The sequence below is a fragment of the Clavelina lepadiformis genome, chromosome 5 (genome assembly GCF_947623445.1).
Source record: "Clavelina lepadiformis chromosome 5, kaClaLepa1.1, whole genome shotgun sequence".
Lineage (NCBI taxonomy): Eukaryota > Metazoa > Chordata > Ascidiacea > Aplousobranchia > Clavelinidae > Clavelina > Clavelina lepadiformis.
Window position 1 is genome coordinate 14096167 of NC_135244.1, and position 21416 is coordinate 14117582.

The 21416-nt window shown below is 34.9% G+C and overlaps 2 protein-coding genes across 4 annotated transcripts; one reads left to right on the plus strand and one right to left on the minus strand.

Annotated features, from left to right (window-relative positions):
- Positions 1-208: 208 nt before the first annotated feature.
- Positions 209-11129, plus strand: LOC143458622 (protein lin-37 homolog). Of its 3 annotated transcripts, none has more exons than XM_076955436.1 (8): positions 209-337; positions 767-926; positions 2604-2663; positions 4551-4624; positions 6497-6675; positions 7047-7177; positions 8201-8293; positions 10514-11129. In XM_076955436.1, exons 2-8 carry the CDS (start codon positions 823-825, stop codon positions 10614-10616), a joined length of 744 nt encoding a protein of 247 aa, XP_076811551.1. In that variant the 5' UTR covers positions 209-337; positions 767-822; the 3' UTR covers positions 10617-11129. The 3 variants fall into 3 exon arrangements, with proteins under 3 accessions (XP_076811551.1, XP_076811550.1, XP_076811552.1); XM_076955435.1 differs by lacking the exon at positions 209-337 and adding an exon at positions 390-509; XM_076955437.1 differs by lacking the exon at positions 209-337 and adding an exon at positions 390-509 and having other exon boundaries at positions 6497-6666.
- Positions 11130-12698: 1569 nt separating this feature from the next.
- Positions 12699-17096, minus strand: LOC143461072 (uncharacterized). Its single transcript, XM_076958832.1, has 2 exons — positions 16865-17096; positions 12699-14448 (listed from the first exon to the last, which is right to left on the minus strand). Exons 1-2 carry the CDS (start codon positions 16889-16891, stop codon positions 12982-12984), a joined length of 1494 nt encoding a protein of 497 aa, XP_076814947.1. The 5' UTR covers positions 16892-17096; the 3' UTR covers positions 12699-12981.
- Between the last annotated feature and the right edge of the window lie 4320 nt (positions 17097-21416).

Here is a 21416-nt window from a genome sequence, read left to right on the forward strand (position 1 = left end):
AAGTTTGTTTTTAAAACTTTGAACTCAGACACTATTGTTATATTAAATCGATAAAGTTTTTTTTATGAAGATACTGTAATTAGCTTTTTTTCAATTATGGTCTGGCAACACTGAATTGATGGGCAAGTTAGATAAATTCAGTTTCTGATCTGGCGGGAATCGAGAAAAATATACCATGGTTTTGTCAACGCTAGATAAGCTAGGTCAGTGGTTCTGGGGTCTAGTAGGCTATACAAGTGAACAACCAAACGACATCATAATTTGAGTAGCTAAGGTCTAGTATACAAAGGCATCCTGTGGTTGTGCACTTGAACAGTAGATCTTTAATTTCGAAGAGGTAGGTTAGGATTTAGGACACACACGTTTAATAAACAAGCTTTTTCCTTCTCAGAGGGCTGGTAACTGATTCGATCTCTAGATTACTGGTTTCAATAATTCAGGCATAAATTTTTAAATGCTACTGCATGATGTAATTAATCAAGAATTGAAACTCAAGAAATCAAATTAGGGTAATTACCCACCTCTTACAATCTGCTGGTTTTGTCATCATTTATAGTGGAAATTTTGGGTCTAGTATACAAACACAACTAGATGATATCCCAGTTTGAGTAGCTGGGGTCTAGTACACAAAGGCATCCTTGTATATCCACTTGTATACTAGACCAAAAATTCTGGCACCTACACACCAAATATTTTACTCATCACGCCAGTTTATAATAAATAATACTGAACATCATACTTGAACGACTTACAACTTTTTTTACAGATTGGGTTTTTATCATTCTTTTGTCGCATTGAAATAAAGTTTAAAAAACTTCAGCTATGTCTGAATGTTTGTCAGAGCAGGAACTTGATGCTCATGATGCTCGTGCAGATTTTGAAAACCTTCTCCAAGGAATTATAGCAAAAGCGAATGCTGGAGAAAGGTAAACAATGTTGTACCAATTTTCTATTCTTTTGGAAATAATTTTTTTTAATAATGTGGTAATAATTTTTAGATGTTACACCGAGCTTACCTGAAAGCTTATAAGACCACTTGTAAAAATGGAAATTTATTTTTGTTCATGTCACATTTACATCAAACATTATATATTGTTTCTCTTGTAATTTTATATTGTTTAAATTGGGAGAAATCACCAGTTTGTGGAATTAAACTTATGTCAATTTTACTTCTGCTGTATTTGTGATAGACTATTTTTGTTTGTTTTGAGTGTTAAAAATGCTATTACTATTAGTATAGCATTTTTACAATAGACTATTAGTATTTCGATAATCCTGATTTTGGCAAACCTGGTTATGGTTTTACACTATTGTGGCTGTTCTATGCACACGGCAAAAAGGTGTTTTAGGAACCCTGCAGTGCATGATGTGACTCTTAATTTTAAACTCTATGAAATTAACCTGACAAAATCAGAAGTAAAGGATTTCGAAAAAGTGGTAGGTGAGAGCATTATGGTATCAATACCTTAGTAAATCTTCCAAAAACCTGGTCTACATGAACAATTGGGTTCAGTTTATGGAAAAGGAAGCAGACTGTAGTTGTTTGATTTTTTGCCATTTCGGTGTCAACTTTAGGCTAATTTATGGTAAACTAGGTCACAAATCAAAGTTGATGGAAGTCATCAAACCACATTTGCAAAACGACATTAACACTAGTCCAGTGAGACCTGGCCTCGGGTCGAGTTTATGCTTATTTAACACTGCAGCAACTCAACACGTAGATTATTGACTTCAATTACAAGTCATGCTGCAAAATATAACATCACGGTATGAAGTGCCATCAACGATAAAATGTTTGGGGGTGCCATGGAAAGCCATTTTTCAACCAAAAATCAATTTTGGATCAAAAAAGTATACATGTTAACTAAAAGCAGACTAGAAATTCACACATACAGTTCAACAACTTTTGTTAAAAAAACTGCACAATGGTGAAACATATCATCTCTTAAGGATTGTGGTCAAAGTTTTTATAAGAAGGTGAAGTTCACATGAAACAGCCAAAATCTTTAATGCAACTGAAATTTATTAAAGGGACACGTGCAGGAAGCAACCATTAGGCAGAAAATGTTTTTGGATTACAGATGTTACAACATAATTAAGGACTAGACCTATCTGCTAAAATGAACAGCAGGTTGCTCCACTTAGCCTTAGAATACTTAGATCTTGTAATGAGCACATAAAATTCTGATTACAAATATTTTTTTAACTTTTTCGTAAAACCCAGAGTTTTAAAAATATGAATTGAAAAGTGCTACTTTAAAATATCGTAAAAGTAGGGAAGATAGTGCCGAATGTCAGGAATTTTATATCTTATTGTAAAGCTTTCAGTAGGTATTCTTGCGCTGTTTATTAAAGTGTATTAAGTGTGAATGTTGTCTTTGACAAGCACTGAACTGGAAAGTTGAGGTTGCCATAAAGCCAGCACAAAAAATAAAGCAAATTTTGTAGAAATAAAACCAAATCTGTTAACGTTTTATCCAAATTGGCATAGCTTTAAACCCACTGCAACATTACATGGTTTATTTAATATTTTAACCCTATTTTGGCTATGTTCGTTTTAATCTTTAAGATGATACTGTACCCGTATGTGTGTGTTTTTGCAGCCTAGGAGCGCAAAACTCTGGCAATGAAGAAGAGAAAGACTATGAAGATTCACAGAAAGGGTGAGATGAACTCTAATCGGTTCAGTTACTATCATGTAATTGTGTATATTTGTAATGCAGTGATTGTAAAAACATGGTATAGTTTCAGAATATTTATCTTTGAACTGAGAAACTATGTGTAACTGTGTGCAAAATTTTGTAACAATATAATTACTGTACCTTGTATTGTTGCCAGGTGCCAACAATCACTTTATTTTGATGTACTGGTTTTCACATTAAATTTTGCATTATTATGTCAACATGAATGCAGTGGTACCAGTTGGATAAGTGTATCTTAACCTTTTTTGGGTCATGAACCCCCATAATGTTCTTTAAAAAGCTATGGACTACTTTGCAGGAAACGCATTGCAAAAGTCGAAATTAGGTTTTAATCAATGTGGTGGTATTCGAAAAGACGACAAACTAAACAAAACGTATTAACAAATTAATGAACAGCACTCAAAGATACACCCAGTGCACAACTAAAAAAACTATACAGCAACAGAAAAACCACAAGTGAATCAGAAAAGAAATAAAAGCAATGGAACAAGCAGCAAGCAGTACGCTCTCTGCCTATTTGCTTTAACACGTTTACTAGTGTAACCATTGTGTATTATTACATCACAAAGACGGTTTTATGGACAGATACAAATAAATGGATTATAGTAATAATTGTATTTCGTTTTATGAACCCCTTAAAGCATCTTCTCGGACCCCTTAGGAGTTCATGGACGCCAGGTTAAGAACCCCTAAGTATAGACCTGGCCCATTCCTAGTCCATATTATGGTTTTACTGACATTCCGCTTGCTTTTCTTTGTTGCATGAATATAGGAACACATTGCAGCCTTTCGTTTGAAAATTTCTTCAGTGAATGTTAATTTTATATATTTTTTTTATATACTGCTAAGTGCTAATTAGCATTTGTCAAATTATGTTGTATTATATTATAATTCTTTGTTTTTTTAAAACTAGACCCATACCCAAAGTATGCTAAACCACAATCCGCAAACTAGTACTGCTGTTTGATTTAGTGGTGTTGCTAGTTGTTATCAGAAAGTTATTATCAATTATATCATTCGTGCACCTTTTAAGCCAGGGGTTCTTAAACTTTTTGGCACACGCCCCCCCTTGACGGTACCTAAAAAATCTGCGCCCCACCTCATTGCAAAATAAAAAAAGCATTAAACAAAACAACAATTTATTTTCAATTAACTTTCATTAATGTGATGGATGTAGTTGTTTTTGGGAAACCAAACGTTTAATTCGAGGCTTTGAAGAAGATAATGCACATCTTTAATGAAGAATGTAGAAAATAATGCACATTTGTCATCTCTCGCGCCCCCCCTTATGAATCCTACACGCCCCCCAGTTTAAGAACCACTGTTTTAAACCTTATCGGTTTTTTCATTTTCTCCTGAACATTGGCACGTGCTAATAGCAACTGGCATAGATTTTTCCATCCCCACCATGCTGATGACAAAAGATAAAATGATAGATTATTGCTGGAAGGTAGCAAAAGTATGTTGCCTTGAAGCAAGTTTTTTTGTTTTTAAATTTCCATATTGCCTTTATAATTGTATTTAATATTCATGCATACCCTGATGATTTTTTTGTAAAAAGAAAATTAAACTTGGGGTTTTAACTTAGCATATGAACTACTTAATACCTTTGATGGTACAAACAAATGGCTACAATATAAGACCTTTCCTGAAAACATTCGCAAGAGCACTTTTTATAAGGCACAAATATATGACCCAGTCTTAGTTTTTGGGTACAATACAGTGATTACGTTTTTTACAACTGTATATACACTAAAAAAACATGTTTTTCCTGCAATTAATAGTTACAAATTTCAGTTGAGTAGATATTTCATAAGCTTAAAATGAGTATGTCTTGTTTTTGATCAGGTTGTCCACACCTTCAAAAATGACAAGAAAACGAAGGAGAAAGGATGACCAGAAAGATGATAAATTAAAATCTAGTAAGATTTTTTTCCAGTTTGTCTTCTGATATGATTTTCCAATAAGTAACTGGTTGGTGTATACAGTAGATGAGACGACTGAGAGCTGCTTTAAGTGTTGCAGTTAAAATGTATTCACATTTAATGGATTGTATTCACATAACCTGCTTCAAAAACTGAATTGATAAGTTGTATATTAATTATTTATCATTTTACCTTGAATGAATATGGTATAAGTATGTTCCAATGCCAAGACGTTTACAAATACAAATCATAACATATACCCATGTTGATAGTGATGAAGGATGATCCAATTTAGGAAGTGTAAGTCCTTCTAAAGCCCTATTTTAAGCAAATTTTTAATTTGCTTTAACTTATAAATGAGCCCAGTCACCTAGCTGAATGTTTGTATCCACCAAGATGTACGATAAAAAAGATTAATGCAGTATTTTGAGCAAAATTTCATGTCTGGAGTTTTCACACCAAACGCTTAAACTTTTAACAAGTTTTTTCCTTAACATTTTTTCAAAACAGCGTTCAAAAAGCCTTAATTTTGAACAAACACAAAATTTCAACTCTAGCCTAGCTCTATACCCACACTCACCAAACCCATAACAACAACAAACCATAACGGATGGAACTATTTCCTACTTTTTACTGTATATACTAGTAACGTTCAGCATGTGACATTCGTCACAATTGTGGTAATGTCATTTCAAAACTGCTTAAACTTGTATAACAGGCCCATCGTGTTGTTGAAATAATCTAAAGCCTTTAATAAAAACATGACACAAGTGACATGTACAACGCTGTACTGGGATGTTTAGAACACTACGACTTGTCTGCACTAGATGCGTCATTTCATGTTTTTATCTATCCAATAGCATTTACTGTTGTTCCCGTTTTTGTCTGACTGGTTATTAACCGGTTTGTAAATAACCATTTCATTATGAACGTGGGTTTGAATGCAACTTGTTTGTTTAGAAATTTTACCAAATCGTGTAAAACTTTCTACGTTAGAAGAAGTGCGAATACCAAACTTCTAAATACCGGGACTTCGTGAATACCATGTACGAATACTAATATGTTTGCGTATAAAAAGCATGTGCAATTCGTTGATATTTCATTTGTTAATTGGCGATGATTCTGTTTGTTTTTTTTTTAAATTTCCGTTTAAGAAACTTAACTGCATGCATATACCTGGCCGAAATAAGTTTATAAAAATGGCGGTGATATTTGGAATAAAAACAGTAGTATTCGTCTTAGTAGTCTTCTCTACTGTAGTGTTGTAACTTAGTTAATTAATTTCAGTTTGATTTTCTTTATTTTCTTAAATATCATTTATGCTAATGGATTTTGAGTAGTTCGCCATTTTGCAAATAAACTCTGTGTGTGCATCAGCCAAGTATGTCCAATCACAAAGGCGACATTATGTTCTACAGTAAAAAACGAAATGGTAAGGTAGCAACGGCTTGGTTACGTTTATTTTCCATGTCCACGTGATCAATACGGATTAGATTATGGAAACCAGATTTGTAAGTTTAATAAAAATTGTGGGTTTTTCAAACCTGAAAAATATCGAATTGAGTTGGCCAATTTTCATCTGCCTTGCGGTTAACGTTGCCAGCATAAAAATGGTTGTCAGCTCAGGACACTTATCCTTCAGATGCTGTATATTTTACTCATCCACATTGCAAGAATGTCGTAGACGGTTCAAGTCCAATACTAACAACATAATAACCTGGTGCAAAATACTAACCATCAACAAATTATTATTCATACTAGATGCATAAACAGTTGGCCTAACGCCGCATGAAAGCTTTTACCGGTATTAATGATTTTGGCAAACTCATAATCGTTTCTCAATTTAATCCGATTAATTACGTTCATTAGATTCCTTCATCATGAAGTTGTTCGACCGCAGTGTCGACCTTGCAGCGTTCAACGATAATACGTCGCTTTACCCGGTCTGCCGTGCCTGGATGGAGAACGATCCTTCTGGAAAAAATAAAACAAAGCAGATGAATGGGAGAGGCGAACATAAACATCCCGATGACGAAGCGGCAAGTAATGTAGGTTACTTGAAATGGGTTTTAAAACCTAATATATAAATAAATAAATTCCATATGTGCTTACTGCTGATTATTAACGTAACTATGCGCTGCAACCTTGCGGCATTAGGTTTAGAGTGGAAGTTCCACTTAGTGAAAGGACATAATTTATATGCTTTGTCATGTTTAGATATTATGCGATAGTGCAATTAGCACAACCTATAAGTATTACTTCCGGCACGCTATGCTTTTATTATTACCTATAGCAGTAGGACATACAATAATCAAAGTTTAATAATTAATAGTTACAATACATACAATAATTAAATACTTAGCTATATGTTTACTATATGCTTTTATTCTTATAACACGTCTCTATATTGTTTTTGCAGTCGGAGGATGAAGAAACAGTGGGCAGCATCACAGAGATTTCTCCACCCAAAATCCCATGGAGTAACATGGATGAAAATGGACAATACACGAGTCCACGCGTTCCCGATCTTTTGCCTCAACCAAAAGATAAGTAAGTATTTCTTTTTGCTAAATATTCAGAGATTTTCTTTGCACTTTACTTAGGAAATGGTCGAACATATTTCGGAGAGTTTATTTCTGTTTGGATCATGCGTACTTTACATTGCCGTAAAACATGTTTTCCTTACTGTTCAATGATATTTTAATGGAAAAGATTGTTCGGAGTTAACTTATTCAATCACCATTTTGCGTTTCCCCTTATCTGATACAGTACACTACCTTCGCCCATTTTCATTATTTGCAAAACAAACTTTATTCTAAACATGATAACAGGCTGGTTATCCTATTAAGCCGCTTATCTAGATTAGGGAACGTACATTGTTCATCAAAACAGTGCAGAATATATCATAACTATGCGATACGTTTGTCGTTTGCGTCTCGGTAGTAATTATGCTGTTGTCGTGCAGTGCTTATTATTGTCGGACGTTAATACCATGCTGTTTGCGCCACGTACCAGCGCAAATCTGGCCGGAATCGAAAAATGTAATATTGCAGTAAAAAGCGTTAATCAATGCCATTCATACCGGTTTACTACCGTTATTTATTGAAATAAAAAGTTTATAAATATGCTAGTTGTTAATCAAAACGGTCTATTTATGCGATATGTTATTTTTTAGTATTGTTTTCTCACCAGGGACGTATTTAAATAATGGGAAACATGGAAGCCTTATATTTTGCCATGAAGTAAACAAAAATTTTAAACACCTCGCAGGAAAATTAGAACGTAAATACCGTTCCACTGCTCCTCTGCGCCATTTCAAAGAAACAGGGTGTGGTGAAAGAAACATTGCCAGGACGAGTAGTTTTCCATTAACTTGCGTCGTATCATGCGTTCGTAATTGACGCCTAAAATTCCAGTATCTTTTATTATCTGAACCCGATGGATCACAAACTCAGCCGCGTTTTAACCAAAACACGACCAGTTTTTGATTTCATGTTTACGTAGTTATCGTAAGATCCTTTGTTTCCGTTTAACGATTTCAAATGCAATTGTTCAGACAAATTTTTTTAACAGATTGGAGATGTACCTAAAGAATCAGACAGTCACACCTCAAGCTGAGACGTTGTTGGTCAACCACTTGCGACATTGGAAGAAGGTGCGAGAAACGTAAGTCGGCAATTACGGTCATTGGTTCCATGTGTAACCGCTTAAAAAAGAACGAATGAGCGTCTATTAAAAACTCTGTGGAAACCATTTAAGGAAAGCTGAAGTCCGAGTACTTAATTTTTCTGGTTGCTGCCAGTTTTTGGTCGTTAGATGTGGCGGTATTTCATACTTTCTGATACTTTCTTGTAATCTTGCAACTGCGTGTACTATATTTTGCATAAATATATATATTTATGTGTAATTATGTCACTTATCAAACAGATTGGCGGCTCATATGAAAACTAGTTTGTAAGTGTCGGTCTGCTCTATTTTCGGTCGGATTTTCTTGGTGCCTATTGTCCAACCACAAACAAAATTCTACAAACTCTTTGAGGCATTAGCTATCCGATTCCGATTTTGCATTTTTAAAGAATTTTTCACCTTTCTCATAAGTAATCACCAGTGATACTTTTCGGCTCGGCATTAGTATAGCGGGGGATAGCGGCGATAAGAGTTTAGAATCGTGTTCGAATCACCTGTCTTTGTGCGATATCCTCTTGAGCAAAGACATGAATTCTGGCTCCCGTTTTTTTAGTTTCTTTTTATGACTGTGATACAGGCTTATTTTCTTCACACGTGCTTGCTACCACTTTTTGGATTATTTGTTTTTTCCTATTTCGCTTTCTCATTTTTAGCATGCATTGCTCGTCTATCTCGAAGCTGCGTTTTAAATTGAACGTTCATGGGGGCTATTTATTTTGGTGAAGTACGTAATGCCGTTGGCATTTTGTGTTTTGGGACAAAATATGTGGAAGGTCGCAGTTCAATATAATGTCACTAAAATTATGTGCAATATTTTATACATAGAAATCGGGCGTTTTCTGCGGATTAGCAACAAAATTTTTTATCATGAATGATTGTTATTTAAATGCATTTACAGTGATATATCTTTCACATGAAATGAAATTTACATATGAACCGTTTGAAATCTTCGTTTTGAAATTTCAATTCTTTATGGGAATGGTTGCAAACAAAAAAGTGGCATCACGAAATTTTTGTCCTACTTAAGTTTGGTTGTTATCATTTTAAGCTATAGGAAAACTTAATTTTTGAAAATGAACTTTTTTCACACCTGTTCACGATACACTGATTTATACAGTAATAATAAGTAACTCGGTTGCGATATTCCTTCAGCAAAAGCTTGGAGACTTGTGAAAGTTGGTCTTGCAATCATTAACTCTTTGCTGCTTTCACAACAAACCGTTCACGTAAAATCTTCTTAGCAGGCTTGGCGAATACACATATGTTGTTGTAGCAGCATTAAAGTTTTAGGTGTTGTTAAAATTTATTGTCTGGCCGAATTCTATGTTACTGCTTTCTCAGCTATTAAGCTATCCATTTTAAGTGCTGTGCGATTAGACAGGGTAGTCATGACATTTGCTACTGTAAAACTGGTTCCTGATAATCTTGCAACCAGATCTTCCCCCAAGCGTTTCTTAAGTAACATGTCTGTGGGACACAAGAAACAAACAGTCTAACCGCGGGTAAAACAAAAATTAATTATTGCAGCTTTAAAATTTTTAGCCCAGTGTAACAAAAATTTGCACAGCTTGAGCTAACAGCTCAGCACAGCTTTTCTTGGAACAGTATAGTCCTCAACTTTTTTCGGACACGGACCTCCTAAAACATTTTTTTAAAATCTAATACATTAAAAATTCTGGAGACTTATTTCACTTTATAATATTTATTAGTCGCGTGCTATTTTTTTGTATAGTTGCCATAGCTTCTACTACAAACATTTAATGGATCTTTATACTTTACATAGAACTTTTCTTAGTCAGACATGCGATACTTCTGAATCCCTTCCCCCTTCCCTCAGCATCTTAATTGTCTTTGGCAACAAAAATATTGCATGATGTTGATAATAATACTGCAATATTATTTCGCAGAATAATGTTCCAATGACCAGTAACATTTTTTCAGTCCGTCCCTCTGGTCTGACACAGATCACTATAGCTGAGCAAGAAATATCATATCAATGAAAAAATGAAATAAGTCAAGTCATTTTAATTTGTTTCCCAAAGTTCGTTATGACATTCACAGAGCCCCTAAAACTTTCACAGAGACATTCACAGAGCCCCTAAAACTTTCCCACGAACCCATGGGGGGACCACTGCTTCAGATATAATACTGCTTGCGAGTTAACATTAAGTTAAATACTAACACTAAATATAATTCCAGGTGGATAGAGAAATCACGGGAAAATGAAAGCCGGTACCGAGACAGCATGGACACCCTCAAGGAGATCTTTCAGCGCAACGTTTATAACAACTCCGCTACATGACCCCTTGTTAGATGATGTTGAGCGTGCTTGTGTGCTGTGGGCAAGCAAACCTCCAACTTGTTCAACAAGTTCCATGAGTTCAGTGTGGATAACCCCGCCCTGCGATCTGCTGTTAGCATTTCTGTTCACATTCTTCTGATGCGTCCAAACGAATGATTTACCTTCGCCTATGGCACTCAAATATTCGGCGAGTCAGCCATCTTGCTCAACACGAACCTTACATTGTACTCAGCTAACTTATCGTTACTTAACAGAACAGTTTAACGTAATTACATAACGTGACTTATTACCTTTTTTGATGAAACCGTAAATTATGCAATCGTTTATGTAATTTCAAAATCAAGTTATGCTAAAGACAATTTCATGATATTTTAATATTTTGATTCGTTTTACGCTTAAAAATTTAACCTTGACCGCAATTAGTATTAGTGTTGTAACACTCTTGTAGTCACAGAAAAAGTTATTTTGTGTGCAGTAGGCTGTATATCTTGGACGAATAAAGTGAAAAGTTTATTTAATGGCTTGATTGTTAAGCTATGACGCAATCGTATAACCGATATTTTTAACTTAGTTGGAAAAAGTACACAAAATTGGTTTACGGAGCAGGAAATGTTCTTTCGAAAGTAAGCGCATTATTATTGGCATACGAGGCCAGCTGCAACTAATTTTGGCTGGCTGTGAGTGCGGGACCATTACCTTCTAAAAACCAAGCATCACGAACCAGCATAACGATAGCAGATTTTGACATACACAGCTGTAGTTCAGAAACGTCAGTCACAGTACATTAGCAGATAAGAAATCTTTGTGTTAATCATATCGCTTCACACGTCGGTAATTTCTTTGCCTGTATATATTTTATCGGCTGGTCCTGTTGTCAGTAAAAAACGTTCAGTTTTAAAACATGCGATAGCGGAATTTTCAGTTACTCTATACTCGTCACACAAAATCTGAATATGAAGTTCGATATTAAGCTGATAACAAAAAGTGCTGAATGTATTTCGCGTTAAAAGTGTGATAAATTTCTTCACAAACTGATAAATAGCTTCAGGTTTTTATACCCACTGGGGTATTTCGTGTGCAATGTTTGATTCATGTAGGCCTATAGCCGCACAAATATTGTATAGTGGTTACTATTATGACCTTTGTTGTCAATACCGTATAAACTCAATAACGAAGCTGCTCAACGCGTTGCAAGTTAATTTTATAAAAGTGGCTTCTCTTTTTGTTCTTTAATTTTATTTGCCGAGTAAATAATTTCATAAAATTTGAAAACTAACGACTAATTATAAACACATTCGAAATTTAGCAGTTTTTAAGTTGGCCAAAGGTGTTAAAAGTATAATTTCTAGCGTCAAAAGTACAAAGAAAATTGTCGTCGTATTTAGAATTTAAACAAAATATCAATGAAGATGAAAATTTTAAGACTTGGTTTAAAACAGCAACAAACCTTTGAATACTTAAAATGCCCACGTTTGGAAATGCCGGGGATGTTTTTGAGTTTGATGCGGTGCATCAGTCAGTTTATATTTACCTGGCATGAAATTAAAGTTCATTTTACTACTGGACGAATAATTGAATTAGCAAGTATAATTTCCAACTTTCTCCTTTGCATTCTCGCCGTTGAGTACGCACCATTTTCATTATTGCTCATATTAGACGTAGAAACCGATACTTCAGAGTTGGCACCGATCAAAGAATATGTTCTTGGAAATTGACATTGCGCTTAAGTTTTTAAACTCAAGCGACCTCCGCCAACAAATTTAATTATTCTTGATCTTTGAGGTATGACACATGAAAATATATGTTTTCTTGAAGAATAGAAGCATCAACTAACCGAATTTGGCAGCCCTTCCGAAAATGATTGTTGTAAATTTTTGAAATGTCGTATTTAATTCTTTTGTGTTTTTTCTGATGTTTTTAAGAATTCTTCGAAATTTTCTAATAATAAGCGGAGTCAAAATGCCCATTTCGCTGTAGTTTTTGAACACTTCTAATGCGTAATTGTCTTGGATATTTGGATGATATAATGACGCAGTAACGTATTACTCATTGTATCACGCCTTCAAAAGTTTGATTACTGAGCCTGATAAATATCTGTTTTTATTTTTTACAATCTACACGGGAATGCACCATGAAATACAACAAAGCCACCGTTAAAAATTAACGCAAAAAATAGGAAGATTTTTATAAATATTTTGGCCAAATTTTAGCTTTTGCGCTATATAAAATTTATTGTGAATTGCAATGAGATACAAACTGCGTTTTCAAGATGCCAGCAAAAAGTTATATTCATTGCAACGAAATTTCAATCATAACGTTACGAGTATAATCTGTTAATAAATATATAAATAAATTACGTAAATTATTATAAGTCAAAAATGGGATTGTCAGTCATCCAATCAAACGAATCGTCCATACTTAATCCACTGTCACTAAAACCGCTAAGCGGTGAATCGGCTGGTTCGTTGTTGAGGAAGATGTCTTGAAAGTCCAAGATTGCCATGTTTTCATCTCCATTGTCTACATCGCTCAATATGTCTGAAAGGTCTTTCTCAACTAACAACGCTTTTTGCTTTGCGGCAAAAAATGCGGAAGGTGTTGCTTGAGATTGTTCAGAGGAAGTTTGAACCGAATCTTTGGTTTTGGCATTTTCGGTCGTGTCTTCGAATAACGACTCATCAATCGGAGATAGAAGTATCGGTTTGTTGCTACCAGTCTGGCGTACTTGTGAAGCAACCAGATTTTCGGACAATTCGGGTATTTTGAGTACGTTTTGGCAATTGTCTGGACTTGGTGCATCGTCGGAAAGGTCAAGCCGCTGGCGCTTGGTTGGGAGAGTCAGCATCGAGCCTATTGAAGGAAGAGACTGCGTTCCAGCAGAGTCCCAGTTTTCCTTCCGTTTCATCTGGCAATTTGATGACATCATGAGGTTTGTTATGTCAGATTCTTTGGAACAAATGGTAGATGCTGTTAAAGAAGTTGTCGGAAGATGCTGTTTTCCGCTGTTGTTAGTTTGTTGTTGAGTCATTGCAAACGACTGAATATGACCCTGAGAAGCAACCAGACGTTTCTGTATTCTGAGTGAACTGTCGACCGGTTCCTGCTTTATTTCAAGATTTTGCGTATGGCAAACCGTGTTTGTACGATTGTAAAAGTTGGTACTTGGTACTTGAGGTATCGCCCCGGAAGATAGAGTTTGTAGTATCTCTTGCTGCCGCTGACCTAGAGCTTGGATTCCGCATTTCCCATTCAGCTGCTGATTGCTATTATTTTTGTAAAAGTCGTTAGCAAAAGAATTAGGAAATGGGTCGCCGGATGTCTTTTGGATTTGAGACTGCTGGTAAGTGTTTTCCATCATTTGATTGCTGTTTAAACCCGCATTGGCATAAAAGTTGTTTTCGTCCTGGAAGACTGAACTGCGTTGCATCTGGTTTTGTGACGGCACTCTAACGCACAGCAGGTCTCGCTCGGTATCCAGCATAATACCGTTTCGTAAACATTTTCTCACTAAAACCTCAAGGCGTGCACGCAGGTATTGGTTTTCGTCTTCAACCCGCCGATTTGTCTCCTGAAGTTCGCTGACTTGTTTCTCTAATTCAAGCATCCTCGCTTTTTTGCGTTCCCTTGCAGCAAGGGCAGACTGTCTGTTGCGCAATTTCTTCCGAAGTTCCTTGTCTTCAATTGCACTCAGAGGGATGCTTTCGGTCGTGTTTCGTTTTGCATAATCGGGTTTTGGTAAAACAGGCAAAACAGATTTATTGTAAGTGAAGGCCATTTTTGTTTTATGCTGTGCTATCAAGAAGCTCATAAAAGTATTCACCGCAACTTCAACCTGAAACGAGAAAAGGATACTTTAGTAACTTCACTCACACAAACGCCAACTAGTCGTAATATACTGCACAAAACTGCAAATAAGTCATTCAATTCTTTCTGCCTTTCTTCTAATTGTGTCAACGGTGTTTGGTCTCAGCCTGCGTTACGCATAGATACACATCTGCTCGCTGGGAAAAGGAAAGGCCCTCACTGTTTTGCTTAGATAACACGGAAAACCACAGGGCAATGCCGGCAAAACTGGATGATCAAGCTTTGCAGAATAACTTTCGCGACATCGTTTTAAAATTGAAACACGATTATACAACTTTTGTCATCCATTTGTAATTTCTAGGCGACAAGTATGTTCAGATTGCTTATGCTAAAGTTATGTTATTTGCAAAATGATTTACAACGTTCTACTTTTGAAGATAATCGTGTTTGTACTTTTCGTGATGACTTTTAAACGGTTGAAACATATTTATTTGTCTGTCATATACTGTACGCTTACTTCGAAAATTAGCTTTTCTGTATGAAAGTAATTTCATAAAATGCATTATTTTGTTACGACATTTCTGTCATATCTGATAGCTGAAATCTGTTTCCAATGCGCTAATTGCTTGAGAATAGTTTTGCGACGTTTGTAATATAATTTTCAAACCAAACTTAAACTACAAGCTGCAAAAATATTCTTTATACAACAGCTTTGAGATTATTTCAAAAACAGGCTTGGTTTCTTATTTTCTGAATACTATTCAACATCTACCGCAAGTTTGTTGAAACCTTTGTTTACTTATCTGCTTTTAACTAAATTTACCTAAGATATTTCACAAATACTAAAAAGATACTAAAACATTGAATAACTGCTTTGTAACGGCGCAGAAACACGCTAAGCGACCCAACTGTTCTATAGTTTGAGTTCCATCGGCTAATATAACCGGACTAACTTTTTTCTCTGAAGGCATTTGTCTTGGGCACGACCTTGATTGTCTAAATTAATACCGTTTTAAGCCTTTCGGCGCATTACATAATCATTTCAAGCACCCTAATTTAGGGCAATTATATTTAAAGCTACAGGAAGGACGAAACGGACCAAACTTTTACCATTAGTAAGGGGGCACTTGTTGAGAAAGACAAGGTGACGACATGATCATGTTACCGAATTGCCTGTAGTGATGACGACATTATATTAACAAGTACGGATGACATTTCAAAAAGTGGCCCGGCCTCTTTTTCAGTAACGCTGTGTAATGTTTTGTAAAATGCGCATAAGAAAGAGAAGAAAGCGCAATAACTGAACTACAAACACAAACATATGGGTAAACCAAACAACAAGTATGCATATTTTTGAGTAATAAAAAGTGCCTATAATGATTTTTTCAAACGTGGCCTGGACCTAAAGTTCTTACGATTTAAAAGCATCTTGACCTACAAACTAAAATAGAAACATTTTTATCGTATATGATGTTGCACTACAATAGCTCTGCACGGCAAACATTTTGCAGTTCAGTAGTGCGCAAAGAAGTCATTGGAACATTCTACAAGAAACCAACATGTTTTAACTAAGAAAAACCTTAAGCTATTGAATCATACTAAACTTTAGTTGTCAGTTCGAGGCACCAGTTAAAACCGGTTTCTGTTAACCAGCACAAAACGTGAGTTCTATTTGCGTTGTTTAAGCCTATGAGGTAAAATCTTGACTTAGATATTTTCCTGTGACGCTTTGCTCGATTTGAAATAAAATATAATAATTAATATTTCATCGTTCACGTTATTTAGAAAAGCAAACAGCAATAAGGTAATTACTACTTTTTCGTGTGACGTACGTGATGGTTGATAGGATGGGGAACAAACATGTGACGTAAGCTCACGTCATAATAAGATGAGATGATAGTCGAACGATTTAATAAGTACTAGCAATTAAAATTCGTGCGGCGGACGTCCTTAAATAACATTTGTGTATGTAAACTTACATGTATATATAATACAATAATTTTCACGTCTTAACAATCATTAAGCGTAATTTATTCTTTAGACGATAGTTTATTGTTTATGGTATGGTCAAGTGCGATTTATTGCTGTTAGTACTGGTTTGTTGTTTTTAGCAGGAGGTCACGCCTAATGTAAAAGAATTAATTTTAATGCCGTGTTATTCAATAAACCAATTAATTTATCAACTTAAGTTTTTAGTTTAACATTACGTCAAACTTCAATTTGCACCTACAGCCGAAATTCCTCATCTGGCATTTGCTTGATGCCACAGAAATGCGCGTGCGCACACACGCGTTGACATCTGAAACGTTCGAGGAATAATACATGTTTCTTTATTCTTATACATATTTTATGATTGTTAATACGCAGTTTAGTGTTGTCAGTGTCTAACATACAAAAGATTAAATCAAATTCAATATTGTTTATTTCCAGCTAAATGCACTTACAGTAATTCTTGGTATGGCAAGCAGCATCTGCTTCCTACGGCACAGCTTGTATTCATAAATGACGTTTCATATAATAGATAGCTGTATTGTCGGCAAAGCAGAGCTGGCGCTTGTGACACGTACCTATTGCTAAATTAAGATTAGCATAAGCATAATACGAAATTACAGCAAACGCTACAAACTTGACCTATGTTTTAAACTAAAGTTGAGCATGGAAATGAAATTACGCAACCAACCTAAATTAAATAACAAGATAATGTGAGATCGCTCTATACAAAAAAGTAGCCAGTGCCGTTGTGATCTATACTCATAGTCATATATGATCTTTTGATCTAAACTTATTACATTGAGCGACTACAATATATAACTATCTACTATATATGACTACAAATATTTTTGTCTAAGTGGTAGAATGGACTCTAATTTGTATTCCAGGTAAATTTAGGGTGACTGGAATACGGCACCATACTCAAAACCACACCGTCATTTCCAAACGTGGGCATTTTAAGTATTCAGAGATATGTTTTTTAAAACTATTCCTTTAATTTTTCATCTTTATTCATATTATCTTTCAGATTTAAATTAAACGTCAATTTTGTTTGTACGTTTGACAACAGACGGTTTGCAAATTGCAGTCCACCTAGACTAATTAATATTGTGATCATACGACCAACACTATTATGAAATTAGGAACTGAACCATATAGTTGTTTTCCAAATCATTTCAGATTTTTTCTTGCCTTAAAATACACATGTCTAAATATATAACATGCTACATAACATCAGCATGTTTCGGCAGGTGTTTGTAATTGTATTTGGAAAAATGTTTACAAAGAATTTTTCCTTGAACTTGGAAGACATCACGACTTTCAAAAACGATGTTGATGTTTCGATCGCTTTGTTTCAAGTTCCAGACCTAATTGATGAAAATCGAGGCACGTTTACAAAAAGGTACTTTGACTCTCGTTTACATATCTAAGTCTGCTAACTCTTATCGTGACTTTACCTTGTTTGTGTGTACTACTGGGCTACTGGCTACAATGACGTCAGAATTCGCTAATATTGTCTTGTTTCTTGATCGCATTTTAGTATTCATTTGAACACAAGCGTAACCTTTCTTTTTATTTTGCTTTAATTGTTCTGTATACAAAAACGTTTAATGACTTTGGCTGTCTCGTACTAGATGTGAAAGTCACCACAAATACATGCAGTGTGGAACACAAACGCAAACAAATTTTTGCTTTTTTGATCTTTCAGCAATACGTATGAGACCCATTGTAATGAAGCTTTTTACAATTTAATCACCGACATCCTTGTAAAAACGATAACTTCACAGCATTGTTTATGTATATAAACACTGATGCGAAAATTAAAACGCTGGCTTTCGTGTTTTTATTGCAGTATATAATAAAAGACAAAGTCCACCCAGTGATCGTTATCACATAATCCTTTTGTTAACAAAAAGTGACAGGTTGGTTGAACTACCACGTACGAAGATTGTTTTTGACAAGTTGTATTTCCCACGACGCCTAGTGCAAATTTTTTGAAACCTGTCTGCAACGCCAACAAATATAATTACTAATCGTATAACCACCTCGTTTCCGACCGAAACTAGTTTTATCAGGCGATTCCGTTTCAATTATGCTCTTTAACTTGCAATAACCTTCGAATATACAACTCCGAAAACGCCTATTATTTCAATTTAAACATAAACACGAAGTTAATTACGAGAGTCTAAAAGGGAATTTTGGTATTTCTTTGTTCAGCATTGTCGCCCAGGACAAAACAATATTGAATTTTCATTTTTAACCATAGCTTATGTCAGCCACTTTCAATGCACTACAACACATGTCATTATCCAATTCAAAGGCAGGTCTCCAGTTTGATAATTGTGTTTAATTTAGTCGAAATGTGATCAATTAACTATGTTTTTTCTAGTATGCTCCCCTTAAAGTCTTGAATCTTTACTGCAAGTTATTTTTATTATTTATTGTGTATTTTTTGTCTATAATATAATGTAAATTTACAAATATTTTTTTACTTTAATAATTTTTCCTTTAATTATAATTATTGTTGGTTTGCAGTCATCCTGTCAAACTGCATGTTTTGTCCCACCATTTTTGGTAAGCAAAATGATATGCCTGGGGAAGCTTTTTCTATATTTTTGTAATAATTGACGAGATTCAAACATTTATATGGACCGGTATATTATAGATTAACAGTACAGGTATTAACACTCAAAGCTACCAAATTAGTTATAAGGGGATTCTCACCAAGTGCTTTGAATAAGTTTCTAACGCATCCAGTTGTCTGCCAAACTTGTTTTGATAACTTAATCTAAAAGTATAGTAAAAAGCCATAATACAATACAACATTAGTTCATATGTGTTTCGTATAAGTTGGAAAAACAAGTTAAATTTGTTTGCGTAATTACAAGGTAAAGCGCTTTGTTGTTACTAATGATAGTGCTCGGAAAACCGCGGCGGTGGCATGTCGCATGACATACCTTGTGGTATTGGGCGTTCCTTAGGCTTAGACTTTAGAGGTATTAAAACGTATGTATTCAATATTTAAAAAAAGTTCTATCAGAAGAGTGAATGACAAATATATATATAGGCTAATGTGGAACACCCAAGTACATGTCACCCTCATTCATGAGCTTACCGCCTTCTTTTTCAAACAAACCACTTGACCGGTGCTGCGTAAACAGTTCGTGCAGTTACGTATACCCTGGAGGCAAGTGCGCGTGCGATGTGCTTAATACAGTAGCAATTGGGTTGGTGCATTGCACGTGTTTGCAACATACAAGTATTTAAACTGTGAAAAGCACATCTCCAACGTAAATTTTCATACAAGCGTACGTTTATTGAGGGTTGTGGTTGCATATTCAAAGCTTAAGTTTTTTTTACGAAAAAGAGATGGCCACGTACACTGATCTAAAAAGTTACTGCTCATAGCTGTCAGTAAAATGTACTAAACCAACGAATAAACAAATAAATAATAATGATTTATTTTTGTTAATGAATTAAAATGGAAGCTACTGGATACAGTTCCGTGATGTTTCGGCGGTGGCCACCATTAACTTTCACAATACAAATTGCAAAAACAACAAAATTTTAAGAGTAATGTAACCATCAAGCTTTAAATTTTAAAAGAAACACGAAGCTATACGTGTAAAAAAGACCCACTTGATTTTGCGCGAAGAACAATGCTTACCTGACCGAAACTATGTTTTCGGCACCATTGTTGCTGCAAGGGCTATAGAATACTGAATTGACAATTATAGAAAAAAGTGTGTTATGTACATATTATAAAAGGCAACTAATAATTATTGGATATAATCTGGACTATACTGTTGGTCGAGAAAAGCGGTTTTAAACTTCGCGTAAAACTTAATTAGAATCGCATTAAAATTTATCATAATACACAACACAATTGCACTTGGTCTAAATTTTAACACTTGTACTACTCTTGTTTAAATGTGCCTGTAATCTCAAAATACACTGTCATTTAAACCTACGATATTTAACTTGATGTTTACGTGACCCTGTGATTTTTATTTGTACAGTATATAGCAAACTTGGTTGGGCAGACAGCATAACAATGCGCACAGTAGCCTATAGACTTAATTTAAAAAACCCTTAACATCAAGGTTTCCTTATACTCTGATTTTGCATTATGATTACCGTGGTGTTGATGTTTTTCCCAGCACAATAATAAAGCGAAAACATTTTGAAGTTAAACCGAAATAAGACTTACCGCGAAAAAGTAAATCGTATTATACTTTTATAATTACACGAAATACGATGGTATTTTACATGATTTCAACAAAATGAACTTCTAGATACTAGATTAACCTTTTCGGATATATGAAATGTATGAAGCTGTTTTCTTGGATTTACATTTACAACTTAATTTTTATTAAAACGTTGGAGGAAAACAACGTTGTGTCGTTGTCGTTTTTGTCTCACATTTAGTCTCTGGAGATCTGTATTATTTTGTCGCGAATTGTTTACACTCCTCCCAGTTTTCCACTATTTAAAGCGTTGGCTCATTTGTTCACATAGGTAGTTTCGACTGGCTAATGTGCACTTACTTTGTGCTGTTATGTGAAAATACAATTAACTTTTGTTGGTATGATATTTTTCCTGAAAGTTTAGTTGGTCGTATTACTGTTATCGAAACATATCGGAGCTTACAAAGAAAGTTTGTTTCGTATACCTGCGGTACGGCAAAACTATCTAATGAATGCAGCAAAGCAAATATCCTTTGAAAAATTGCACAAGCCAGATGTACGCGATATGCATCGATACTTCAGTATAATGATAATGAAATCCACCTGACATGTTATCTATATCTACGAAGGCTGTGGTTTCACTGAATATATAGTACGTGTGTTAACAGTTCGCTACACAAAATGAAGTTATTCCAATTGAAAAAGATGTGTTTTTCAATTTTGAATAAGTCGACAATAAATGAGAGTTAGATTTAAGCAAAATCATTTGTTAAACGATAAATGAATACAGTTTACACAGTCGTACAAATTCTCGTCA

Bases quoted from the DNA above. Each gene is read 5' to 3' on its own strand.
- LOC143458622 (XM_076955436.1), top strand. From the start codon at position 823: ATGTCTGAATGTTTGTCAGAGCAGGAACTTGATGCTCATGATGCTCGT. The intron at 2,664-4,550 runs GTGAGATGAACT...GTTTTTGATCAG, and splicing joins TATGAAGATTCACAGAAAGG to GTTGTCCACACCTTCAAAAA. The intron at 6,676-7,046 runs GTAGGTTACTTG...TTGTTTTTGCAG, and splicing joins ATGACGAAGCGGCAAGTAAT to TCGGAGGATGAAGAAACAGT.
- LOC143461072 (XM_076958832.1), bottom strand. From the start codon at position 16,891: ATGCTGCTTGCCATACCAAGAATTACT. The intron at 14,449-16,864 runs GTAAGTGCATTT...TTCTCGTTTCAG, and splicing joins TTGCCATACCAAGAATTACT to GTTGAAGTTGCGGTGAATAC.